This window comes from Sciurus vulgaris (genome assembly GCF_902686455.1).
Source record: "Sciurus vulgaris genome assembly, chromosome: 11".
NCBI classification, from domain to species: Eukaryota; Metazoa; Chordata; class Mammalia; order Rodentia; family Sciuridae; genus Sciurus; species Sciurus vulgaris.
In genome coordinates, this window is record NC_136472.1 from 67,886,420 (window position 1) to 67,900,206 (window position 13,787).

Consider the following 13,787-nt stretch of genomic DNA (forward strand, 5'->3'; position numbering starts at 1 on the left):
CATGATAAGTTATAACATCTCATTTTCGTAGATTATCAGTGTATGTTAAATTTCTTTGGTAATTAACAAAACTTTATTCATGAGAACTGTAACTTCTATTGAGGTCATAAGTTCATGAAAAAGTCAACTATTGATTGAATGCATTAAGTACATGTAACGGTCAATTTGAATTGACAACTTGATTTGATTAAGAGATGTGGATGATTAAGAGGTTTCTAGGTGTGTCAATGAGGGCTTGTCTAGGAATGATTGGAATGTGGGATAGAAACTGAATTGGAGCCACTCCCTAGGCATGGGCAGCACCACCCAATAGGGTGGAACAAAAGCTGGAAGAACAAGGAAGCAGTTACAGATGCAAACTTGACTTTTCTTGAAGGGGTTCTTTATTGCTGCTTTGATTGTCTGAGGATTTCAGACTCTCACTTCTTCATTCTTCCAAAGCGGACTCTGCCAGTGATTCTCCACATGGTTTCCAGAAGCCCTGGTCTCAGACGAGGGTAGCACCATTAATCTTTCTTGTTCTGGGGCTTCTGCATCTTGGACTGTTTAGTTGCTGTTACTTCCAGCTTTCCTGCTGCTGATGGTCATTCTGGACTATCCATCTTCTAGTCGTGTAAGTCAATCTAATAAATCTCCTTTTCATATCAACTTATGTTGCTTCTGTTCCTCTAGAGAACCCTGACTAAAACAGTACAGTAGCACCTGAAGAATAAGCGTAGACACTATGCTAGTTCCTATACCATGTGAAACTGATATTATGATTTAAATTCCCACTCTTGATTAAATATTATTATTAGTTAGTAATGTACCTGCCAATTCTATTGCACAACTTAATTTGCCAACAGGCATTTGGAAGTCAATATTATTAACTGAGGATTTTATTCATTGAGTAAAAGCTGCTATTTATAGTCAGCTCAAAGTTACTAATCTGTTTTCTTGAGAAGAACTCTATAGCACAGTGAGAAATGTACCACACTAGAGAATCAGGAGATTGAGTAATAACATTGATTCTGTTGCTTATTTTATGATTTTGAGAAAGACAAGTCAAATACTTCAGTTTTACTTTTACCCAGAGTTATTATTATATAGAACTGTACATAAGTCATTTCTTGCTCTATGCTCTTGGCAGTATAAATCTTTAATTAGTCCCTACTATTCACTGTATCTTATTGAAAATTCTTTGTTGTCCTCTCAAACTGTGTATGTAAACTAGTATTTCCTCTCCTGAAAATCACACCATGTGCTTCAGACAATGATGCTACAAATATTTGATCATCTTCGAAACAATCTTTCCTCTCCACTCCTAAATTGCAGTGTCTCCATGCAATCTGAAAGTGGTAGAGAGAGGACCTTGGGAAAGCCCTGAACTGTTGGTACTGGCAAAGTTACAGCCCCCATCCTGTGTTTATCCTGGGGCCTCATGTCTCTGAGGACTGGAGGAAGGAAGCTTTATTAACTCATCCTGCTTGCTCTGAGAAATAGAAGGGTCATTCACAGCAAGAGGAACTATTACAGCAAGTACTTGAGACCCGGGGGAAACGAAAGTGGGAGGAAATAGGAAAGCTGGGGTAATTTGAAAAGCAAAAGAGAAGGGCATCAAAAGTATGAGGGCACAGAAACTGAGTCAGGAAAGGAGCAGTCCTCAGGTTGGTGAAGGACACGTCATCAGAATATCTTTACCGCTCATATGCGTGCCTGGAATATCCAACTCTGACTCCAACTTTTCAGAAGGGCTTATTTAAAATATCCTACATGTTAGAGTCCACAGAAGTGTGGTTTACCCAAGGCGAAAGTCTGTTTTCAAACATAACAGAAAAGGTATTTCAGAATGAAGTTAGAATTTCACCAGATAACTTTCAAGGCCCTTTTCAGTCTCAAGTATCAATGTTTTCTAACAATACTTTAAATACAACTCAGAGGCCTTATCCCCAATTATAAGTCCTTTAGATTTTCTAGTTAACTCCACAAACTTGACCCTCCTTTTCTGAGGAAGGGAGGAAAAAGCTGTTAGCACAAAAAGACTGGGCAGGATGCAAACCTCATACATCATCTCAGCTCTTATTCAGGGGGGATGAATAAAGAGGACCCATTCTCCTGGTGGAAAATGAGCAACTGAACAAAGAAAAGGACTGGATTTATATAGGTTATTTTGAGGGGTGGTTTAGTGAACATATGTCAATTTTGCTTAGTCAGGAATGTGAGTGAGCCTTTCGGTCAAGGTCTGTGGACAGTGCCTAAAAAGGATTTTGCTTTGGAGGAGATAACACCCCCTAGAGACTGTTTCTTCCGAGGAGGATAAATCATCCTCTGCCTGCAGCCAGCATCTGGAGAACATTCACCTTGGGAGATGAGAGCTGTCAGTGCCTGGCCTTCATTTTCACTCCCTTTTCTTTTTCTCAGACCTCGTTATTTTGGGAATTTCATATTCTCCATATCCATTAGACACCATAAGGCTATGAGGATGAGTTTGAAAATATAACTGCAGGAGCAGTAGGAGTTGAATGGTGGAAATCAAGCAGTGCTACAGTGTAAGGGTTTGTGGAATAGCAGGAGAACCAGTATTACTGAGTATAGACATTGTATAGTAAATGCATAAATTGTGGGAACTTCAGAATATGCATGTGACTGATGGGGTTCATAGCCCACTAACATCCTACAAACTCATTCTTTGTTTAGGTGGAGATCCCATTCTACCCTGGACCCTGTTTTGTTTTGCTTTTTTTTTTTCCCCCCTCAAAATTGACTAGAGTGAAAAGCACATAGTTAGGCCCCTGATAATTGTTACAGGAATTTGGGATAGAGTAAAAGATTGAGAAGTGATTGACATCTCTGGTTATTTTGGATCTTCACTAAATCAAACTGACATTCTCACCAAGTGGCTACCTAGATCACTTTGTGAAATGCACATGCAGCCTGCTTATCTCTGAGAGGACACTGCAGATGTGCCCGTCTCTTCCACCCTCCCTTTAGGTACCACAGGACTGCTGCTATTGCTGCTGCTCATCCCCAGTGTTGTCAGCAGCAGCAGCACTTTGTGGTCACCATGTAGAGGATATATTTTAAGTATTTTACCAAAAATATTTCCTTTTTCCATTATATTTTCTTTTTAATTGATATGTTTTAATGTTTCACCAAATAGAAATGATAAATGTTGGAAGTGACAGATATGCTGGTTGCCCTGATTTGATCACTATAAAATATTTCCTTTCATTCCCAGTATGATCCAGTCAGGTTGCTATTATCTTGGATTGACAAGTGAGTTTTTTTCTTTTTTGTTTATCCAGGGGCACTTAGCCACTGAGCCATATATCCAGCCCTTTTTATATTTTTATTTTGAGACAGGGTCTCAATAAGTTGCTTAGAGCCTTGCTAAGTTGCTGAGGCTGACTCTGAACTCATAATCCCCTTGTGTCAGCCTCTTGAGACCCTGGGATTACAAGCATGCATCACTGTGCACAGCAGGAGTCAACTTTGTGCAGATAAAAAATGTATTTGTCTCCTATTAAAAAATGAGCAAGCATTGAAACCAGAATATAACCTAGGTAGGTGGTGACTGCAGAGTCAGAGAAGCCAAGTGTTAATGAGGGAGACATCAAGCATCTGTGTCCTTAAAGCCTCACAAAAGTCACTGAGATAACTAAAGAGGAGTGAAACTGGTCTTCAGCTCAGATATCTTCCAGACCTCAATTCAACTTCATATTTCCTTCTTCTTGGCAGTGAAAGACAGAGGTTTTAAGCTCCAAGACATGGTCTGAACTGACTGAGCTGTGAGGGGGAAAAGACAGATTTCTTAGATCTGATTTTGGCTGAGAGACTGGAAAGGAATCAAAAATAAGCGATCAGATTTAGAAATAAGAGCACTGATTGGTGATCAGGAATGTGATCATAGAAAGAGAGATGGGCACATAAGATGCTGTTTTATTCATTATAACTGGAAGTAATTTGTCCCAGGGAAGGTAAATTCTCAGGGTTAGCATTTGGTGAATGTAGATGTGTGTGAATGATGCATAAGTGGAATCTTAAGATACAACTCTTTTTTATTTTTTTAATCTTTTTTTTTCCTTACATAGAAGTATGGAAAGTATTTTCTCCTTTGGCTGTGCACAAAAGATTTAGTATCAAAGTGAGATGTTGATAGGCTGATTGTCACATTTGTTTTTCATATATGTAAATATTTTTGTTGTTTTGTTTTCTCTTGAATGTTCTTTTAATTGAGTTTCTAAACATGTTACAGTTCTGAAACAATAGGAAATTTTGAATGTTTAAAATCATGGTAATAGTCAAGTCTTTCTTTAAACTACATATTATACATTTTACTATAAATTTTTCTTTGAAATTCATATATTATTTACATTAAGTCTTTACTGCCCTAGTTAGCTCTTGGGAATGGCACAGCAAAACCAACTGATATTAAAGTCATTTGTCTGGAGAGACCTGGACTGTCATCGGTTCATAATTGTGGGTAGGTAAGTATAGGAATCATGCTGTTTCAATACTGCTTGAATTCTATAAATGTACCTTGCCTGTTTTTTCTAACATAATGGAAGAAAATAGCAAGTTTAGGAAAATAGAGCAATTTAATACAAATGAGTGCAATGGTCATTTAAAAATACAGCTAATGAGTGATCAGCTCCTGACCAAGAAATTGCTAATTAAATTATAAAATCTAAAATGTGTGTAGAATTTTGTGTGTGTGCTGCTCTGTCTTTGAAGTGTCTTTGGAAGAAGATCCCTTTTTTTTTCTTTTTGGTGGTGCTGGGGATTGAACCCAGAGCCTTGTGCATGCTAGGCAAGCACTCTACCAACTAAGCTATATCCCCAGCCCCCAGAGATCACTTATGTTTAAAGTGAACATTTAATAGGTTTGCATCTGGGATGCAGAAGTAAAAGGTCCTGGTGGTTATAAAGTGATTATTTTACTTAACTGAGAATATTGGAAATGAAATGGAGGAAACGAAGCAGAAATGTGGGGATGGATTAAGAGTGAGTAGAGGCAAGCACTGAAGTGTTGTTTTCTTTCTTTTTATTTCCTTAATTTTCCTTGATGCAGATCCTGGTCTTACCAATGCCTTCCCCTTCGCAGTGTGTCTGTGGAACTGGATTGTGGTTTAAAAGTCAGCCCTATGGGAGCCTCAAACTCCAGCAGCACCCTGTCCTCCACATTCTATCTCACAGGGATCCCTGGCTATGAAGAGCTACACCACTGGATTTCCATCCCTTTCTGCCTCTTCTACCTTCTTGGGATAACAGGCAACTGCATCATCCTGCATATTGTCCGGACAGATCCCAGGCTCCATGAGCCCATGTACTACTTCCTGGCCATGCTCTCCCTCAGTGACATGGGCATGTCCCTGCCCACAATGATATCACTCCTTAGGGTGTTGTGGTCCATTTCCAAGGAGATCCAGTTCAATATCTGTGTTGTCCAAATGTTCTTGATTCACACTTTCTCCTTCACTGAATCATCTGTGCTCTTGGCCATGGCCCTTGACCGGTATGTAGCCATCTGTCACCCCTGCGATATGCTACTATTCTCACCCCAAAACTTATTGCCAAGATTGGAATTGCAGCTCTGCTCAGAAGTGCTATTCTAATAATTCCGCTTCTGGCCCGTCTGGCCTTCTTTCCCTTCTGCCACTCCCATGTCCTTTCTCATTCCTACTGTCTTCACCAGGACATCATCCGCCTTGCTTGTGCTGACACCAGGTTTAATGTATATGGGTTGGTTGTGATTACCATGCTGTGGGGCATGGACTCTCTGGGTATCTTAGTCTTATTTTTTATCCTTCGTTCAGTGTTGAGAATCGCATCCCGCCAGGGGAGGCTTAAGGCACTTAACACGTGTGCGTCCCACATCTGTGCTGTGCTCATTCTCTATGTGCCTATGATAGGCTTATCTATTGTTCATCGTTTTGCCAAACATTCCTCTCCCCTTGTCCACATCTTCATGGCTCATATCTACTTAATGGTTCCACCAGTGCTCAACCCAATCATCTATAGTGTGAAGACCAAACAGATCCGCCAAGGAGTCCTCCACCTGATTCTCCCACACAAAATCAGTTCTACTGTGATGTAGGCATGTCCTCAAGGCAGTTATAGCTTCAGTACTATCTGCCGTGGTGAATGGTCTGCTCTAAGTATGTTGTCAACAGAGTTGTCAACAAATTCTACTGAAGAAAATTAGAAATAGAGCCAACAAAGCATCATGAAGAGGCTCTGAAGAAGACAGTGTCCGTTGGACTAGACAGCCTGACTTAACACATGCTTCATCATTCCCCATTATATATGAATACAGTGCAGAGAAATAGGTTAAAGGATTTTTCCATGTCTTTTGTCCCACCTCTGTCTTCAACCTTTATTCACTTATCCATGATGTTTTCCTTGATGATATCAAGCCCAAAAGTTTTTGATATTCTATAATATTTGCCATGGAATTTCATGCTACCTTTTTGTTATATTGTTATTGTGTTTGTGAATGTGCTTCTTTTATCTTTCTTAAAGAGGGTAGAATCTTTCTTTGATATAATAATATGTGCAGAAGTTATCAACCCTTGTGGTGCATCAGGATCACCTTTCAGATGTTATAATACATGTTTCTCCTCAATGAGGTTTAGATTTTTAGGAAGGTAAAAGAGATGCTCCATATGTTTTTATTTTTACTTCATCTGTGGAAATAATTTTAACCTTATAGAAAGCCCATACTTAGTAATTGTTGAAAGCTCACAAGTAGCATGTAGTGAAATCAGTAACATACATCCTTTAAAATGTATCTTAAAGCTGGGCATGGTGGAGCACCCCCATAATCCCAGGGTCTCAAGATTCTGAGGCAGGAGGACTACAAATTCAAGGACAACCTCAACAATTTAGCAAGACTGTAAGCAACTTAACAACACCTTGTCTAAAATAAATAAATAAGGGCTGTGGATGTGGCTCAGGGTCCCCTTGAGCAAACAAACAAAAACAAACAAAAAATAAAATATATGTTAATAATAGGGTAAGCTACTTATTTAGATATCAAAAATGTAGCTCACTTGGTAGCAGGAAACAGAAAATGCATCTCTTCTGGTTTTTATCTGCAATTAATTTTTAATATAAAACTATCTTTCTTGTATTTCTGAAATCATCTACCATGTGGTTTTGTATAGAGTTGTATAATAATAATTGGAATGTTAATGACATTGTATACATGACAAGTTCATGTATCTGTGACTCAATGAAAAAAATAAACAGGGAAAAAAAAACTTTAAGTATGCTTTATTGGTCCTAATCTATGTATAGGATTTACTAATAAGTTTTTATATTATTTTTATATCAAGAAGAAACTAAATGAATTAGCACTATACTTATTGTATAAGAGGGACTCAAAAATTACTGCATGTATAAATTAATATGAAATATGTAAATCATAACTAATTTGTACATACACTTTTTAAATCCTCAAGATGTGGGTCCAGTTATCTGGTAAACAGTTAATGATTTTAATACAAGAAGTCTTCCTATTCCTTGTGCCTACCTAGAACTTCTAATGGTATGACTGAATCTTCTATCTCATTTAAATATGATTTTATGAATTAGAAGACAGCCTTATTCATACTACCTTGCTAGATTATGTCATGAATACATTCTTGGCTTCTGAATCTATTCTTTGAATTCTTGTATAATCTGTAAGGTATTTAGTAACCCCTCAAAATTCTTCAGTTTTATATTTCAATCATCTATCTTTAAGCAGAAATGTAATGCAATCTTGCAGTTTTCACAGTATAAATATTATCCTTGTTTAATGCATTCATCATCTTTATGATGGAGAAGGCCCTTTGTGACACAACATGATGGTGATATAATAATGATAAAAATATTAATAATAATAATAATAATAATAGCAAAGAAGACCACTAAATGCAGTAGTAGTGTCAACAGAGAACCAATTAAATGTTTGGTATTTACTTTTGTAGAAACATTGTTAAGAACACTTTTATTTCATTTAGACAGTCATTCAACTTAATAACTTAAACAATAAAATATTATTTTTAAAACATTGTATAGTGAGGCATGGTGACACATACCTAATATCCCAGCAACTTGAAAGGCTGAAGCAGGAGAATTGCAAGTTCAAAGCCAGTATCAACAACTTTGTGAGCCCTTAAGCAACTTATTGAGAGTCTGTCTCAAAATTAAAACAATAACAAAAATGGATTTGGGTATTTCTCAATGGTTAAGCACCCCTGATTCAATTCCTGTGTACACGGGAAAAATTGTGTATGATCACCCAATTATACACTAAATCTATATCTATTTGTGAAATAGCTATATCTATTTTTGAAGAGAAGAAAGCCAATATTTCTAAATGAATTCAGTCTAATTAATTCAACTACCAGACCGTGTGTGTGTGTGTGTTTGTATTATGTAAAATGGGGTATCAAAAATTCAAAACATTGGGAAGAATGAAGTGCAAGTGTAGTTTTCTTATTAGTATATTTTCTCTCATTCCTTTTTGTTTCTGTTCTTGTCTTTCTGATCATGTTAAGTGGCTAGCATTTCAAAATAACTTATTATAATGAAAATATATTTTGTAAGCCCCATGGTAGCCACAAAACAAAAGTCTTTAAGAGAAACTGAAAATAATAAGCAAGGAATCAAAATATTCTTGATAAAATCATTCAATAACAAAGACTAACAGAGTGAGAAAAAAAAAGAAAGAAAGCAAATGAAACAAAAAGAGTAAACAATTATTGAAATGGCAGTTGTATGAGTTGTATTACCTATTGATAATTATCTTAAATGTAAATGAATTCATTTTTCCAATTAAAAGACAAAGAATGACCAAATGACTGTACAGACAAACAAAATAATAAGACCAAATTGCAAGCTGCCTACAAGTAACTCATGTTACTTCTAGGGTCATGTACAGATTGAAAGTGAAGGCATGTAATAAAATATTCAATGCAAATGGAATCAAAAAGAAAGTAGGAGTAGCTATATGTTCATCTCATAAAATAGATTTCCATTAAAAAGCAGTTCAAAAAGGAGACAAGAGAGGTCAATGTATAATAATAAGAAGGTCAATTCAGGAAGATAATGTAATAATTCTACATCTATGTGCTCCCAATTTTGAAGCAAACAAATAGATAAGCCAAATATTAATAAACCTAATGGAATGAGAGAAACTTAAATACTATAACATTAGGAGGCTATAACATACCACTTTTCAGGAGTGAACAAACCATTCAGATAGAAAATCAGGAATGAAAATGCAGAGTGTTATGGTTTAAATATGTGGTATCCCCCAAAAGCTCATGTGTGAGACAATGTAAAAAACTTAAAGGTAGATTGTTGGGTTATAAGATCTTTAACCTAATCAGTGCATTAATTCCCTGATGACAATTATCTGAGGGTACCAGAAGGCAGGGACGGTGTGACTGGAAAATGTGGGCATTGGGGATGTGCTTTTGGGGTATATATTTTGTATCTGGTGAGTGGAGTCTATCTCTGCTTCTTGGTGGCCAGGTCCTGAGTTGCTTTCTTCTACTACATTCTTCTGCTATATTGTTCTGTCTTACCTTCAGTACAGAGGAATGGCGTCAACTGTCTATGGACTGAGACCTCAGAAACTGTGATCCCTCCCCCCAAAATTTTTCCTCCTTAAAATTGTTCTTATCATTTCTTTTAGTCACAGTGACAAAGCTGACTAAAACACAGAGTTAAATTCATCCAAAAGAACCCAACATATATGTTTAGAACATTTCATCCAACAGCTTCAGGATACACATTTATTTTCATCAGCACATGAATGTTCTTCAGATAGATTATATTATAGTTTACAAAACAAGCCTCAACAAATTTTTAAAAACTAGAATTGTATTGAATATCTTTTCAGACCTTAATGAAATAAAACCAGAAATCAATAACAACAACAACAACAACAAAACTGTGGAAACTATACAAATATATGGAAATAAAATAACCTACTTTTGAATAACCAGTAGATCAAGTAAAAAGGAAGAAAATTCAAACACAATTTTTAAAAATTTTTTAGTCGTCAATGGATCTTTTATTTTTATATATTTATATGTGGTGCTGAGTATTGAACCCAAGGCCTCACACATGCCAGGCAAGTGCTCTACCACTAAGGCAAAACTCCAGCTACTCAAACAAATTTGTACCCAAACCTATGAAATACAGCAAAAGTGGACTTACGAGGGCAATGGTAGAATACATCAAAAAAAAAAAAAAAAAACAGAAAAATCTCCAATACACACAACCTATCACTATATTTCAAGGAATTAGAAAAATAAGAACAAGTCACATTTAAAGTTAGTAGAAAAAGCAGATCAACATAAACAAAATAGACACAAATAAATATAAAACATCAATGAGATAGAGATGGATCACTGAAGAGATAAAGAAATATATAAACCCTTACCTAGATTTACTATGACAAAAAAAAAAAAAAAACGAGAGACTCTTATAAAATCAGAGTTTGAAAGAGGAAACATTACAACTGACATAAATAAATAAAATTATTAGATAGTATAACCAACTATCTTCCAAGGAATGTGAAAATGTAGAATAAGTAGAAAAACTCCTAGACATACCACTTCCCAAAACTGAATAATGGAAAAATAAAACACCTAAACAAATCTGTAATAAGTAATAAGATTGAATCAGTAATAAAATGTCTCCCACTAAAGAAAAGTCTAGTATCAGATGTCTTCATTGCTAAATTCTCCTAAACATTTAAAGAATTATTAATATTAATTTTCCTTCTTTTATTTCAAAAAAATAGAAGAGGAAATAATTCATCTAAATACATTCTACTACACCACAATTCCTCTGATGGTTAAACCAGATAAGGATACAATAAAAAATGAAAACTACATGCCAATACCTTGAAGAGATAGATGAAAACACCCTCAACAAAATTCTAGCAGACCAAATGCAACAGCACATTCAAATGATCTTCCAACGTGATCAGGTGGAATTTAACCCAGAAATGCAAAGATGCTCCAATATAGCAAATCAATAAACATGAAGTACATAAACAGAAGGAAAGATAAAAAATCATTTCAATATGTGCAGAAGGGTATTTCATAAAAATTCAAAATCTCTTCATAATAAACACCTGAATAAATTAAGCACAGAATAAAGTACCTCAGCACAATAAAGGCAATTTATAATAAGCCAACAGTCAACATTACACAGAAGGAGGAATAACTGAAAGTTTTCTAAGATCTGAAACAAGACAAGAGTGCCCACTTTCTCACTTCTATTCAAATGAAGCAGTGGAAGGCCCCGTCAGAGTTTTCAGGGAAGAGACACAGACAAAAGGTATCCAAGTTAAAAAGGCAAAATCTAATTATAACTATTTGCAGATGATCTTAAGTATAGAAAACTGCAAAGACTCCATCAGAAAAATTGTTAGAACTAGTGAGTCCAGGATAGTTGCAGCATAAAAAAATCAACATAAAAATCAATAGCATTAATATATGCCAATATATTAATTTTCTGAAATAGAAATAGAAAAAGCAATCCCATTTATGATAGCTACAAAAATGCAATGTCTAGTAATAAATTTAAACAAAAAGGTGAACGATTTCTACAATGAAAATTATTAAACACTGATGAAAGAATTGGAAAAGGAGACAAAAATGTGGAACGGCACCCCATGTTTGGAAGAACTGATATCATTGAAATGTCTATACTACTCAAAGCAATATATAGATTCAATTCAATCCCTATCAAAACCCCAATAGCATTCTCCACAGACAAGAAAAAATAATTCTGAAATATATGGAAACACAAAAATACCCAGATCCAGAGCATTCTGAGCAAAAAATATTGAAGCATTAAACACAGTTAATTCAATATATGCTACCAAGTTATAGCAACCAAAACCCATGATCCTGGTAATAAAAACAGACTCATACAGTAATGGAACAAACTAGACAGCCTAGAATTAAATTCACACATCTACAGACAACTGATTTTAGACAAAGATGTGAAGAACAGGCATTGGAAACTGTAAACGGACTTCTTAATAAATGGTCCTGGAAAAATTGGATATCCACACGCAGAAGAAGGAAATCAGACTTACCTTTTGCCAATTATAAAATACAACTCCAAATGGATTAACGATTTAAATGTAAAGTCTAAAACTATGAAAGTGCTAGAAGAAAACACTTTAGTACATTGGAATGATCAATTATTGTGGGGTGCAAGTCCCCAAAGGAGCAGGAAACCAATAAATAATGTACACCTTGAAAAGATGTGATCACATCAAATTACAAGGCTTCTGTCTGCAAAGAAAGCAAGTAACAGAATGAAAGACCATCTAGACAACAGGAAAAATTATTTGTAAAATATACAGCTGATAAAGCATTGATATCCGGAATACATGTGGAACTCCCAAAACTCAATATTAAGCAAATAATTCCATTAAAAATGGGCAATCAATCTAAACAGACATTTCTCAAAATAAGATGTATAAATGGTTAGCATGTTTACCATCCTGCCTGTCCCTGCTTCCCCCAGAATGACTCAATATCACTGATTGTCAGGGAAGTGTAAATCAAAGGCACAGTGAGATATCATCTCTTCAAATAAGAAAGGGTATTATAAGTAGGTGGTAAGGGAGAGGGAGCACTGGGGGAAAATAAAATAAAAAGACTAAAGATAATAAGTATTAGCAAAAAAGTACAGAAAAGAGAACTTGCACACTCTTGGTGGTAAAGTAAATTACTACAACCATTATGGAAAACAGTATGGAGGTTCATCAAATAATTAAAAATAGGGGGCGGGGCTATGAAAGATAGTGAAATGAGACAGACGTCATTACCTTATTTATGTACATGTATGATTACATGTATGATTACATGAATCTATGTCATGCACAACCACAGAAACAAAAATTTGTACCCCATTTGTGCACAATGAATCAAATTGCAGTATGTAAAATAAAAAAAAAGAAATTAAGACAGGAAATTACACTTCTAAGTTGCCTTTGGGGAGTTGATGGGAATGTTTTTTTCTTCAAATTTACATCGCTGAAACCCTTTACACTTGGTATATTAGGCAATAAAAGTCAAAACTAGAGTATATTCCCTAAAAGAAATGGATTAGGAATATGGAAATACAAAAAAAATAACTAAATATATAACTGCCATGTGATAGAGCATTCCCAAATACTGGATATATATCCAAAGGAAATAAAGTCAGAATGTTGACAAGACATCTGCATTTTCATGTTCATTGTTCCCATCTGCAATACACAAGAAAAGGAAATAGCCTAATTGTCCATCAACTGATGAATGGACAAAAAGTGTGGTCTATGTGAATAATGGAATATTATTCAGCCAAAAGAGAATGAAGTAGTTTCATTTTTGGAAACCTGGAAAACAGAAATGGAAATCCTTACATTAAGTGAAATATCCTCCAAATGTCCCTTTCCTCCTGTGCAGAAGAAGCACTAAGGTTTCAAATTTCTACTTTGGATAAGTTTTGTATGTTTTAGAACATTATATAAATAAAAGGGCAATGTAGATGCACCAAAGGTTCAAGGTAGTCTTTCAAAACTGTACAGGATAGATGAAAATCTGCAGAAACATCAGGAGTGTCTGAGCATTATCACTCCCTTTCATGAAAGCTAACAATAATGGTGAAAAGAATCAACTTCTTCCCCTATTAGTTAAAAAATTGTCATTGTTAATCCTTCTTCCTTTCTTGTAATCACTCTTACTAGGAAAAACCAATAGCCCGCTGGAAGGCCTCTTGTGCAATCTTGAGGAATGACC

General features: G+C 35.5%; 1 protein-coding gene across 1 annotated transcript; it reads left to right on the top strand.

The window, feature by feature from the left end:
- The first annotated feature begins 366 nt into the window (after positions 1–366).
- LOC306640470 (olfactory receptor 51L1-like) lies at positions 367–7,114 on the top strand. Its single transcript, XM_079104754.1, is given in 3 exon segments — positions 367–613; positions 5,051–5,514; positions 5,517–7,114. Coding segments are annotated over 2 exon segments (951 nt in total). The 5' UTR covers positions 367–613; positions 5,051–5,123; the 3' UTR covers positions 6,077–7,114.
- Positions 7,115–13,787: the final 6,673 nt, after the last annotated feature.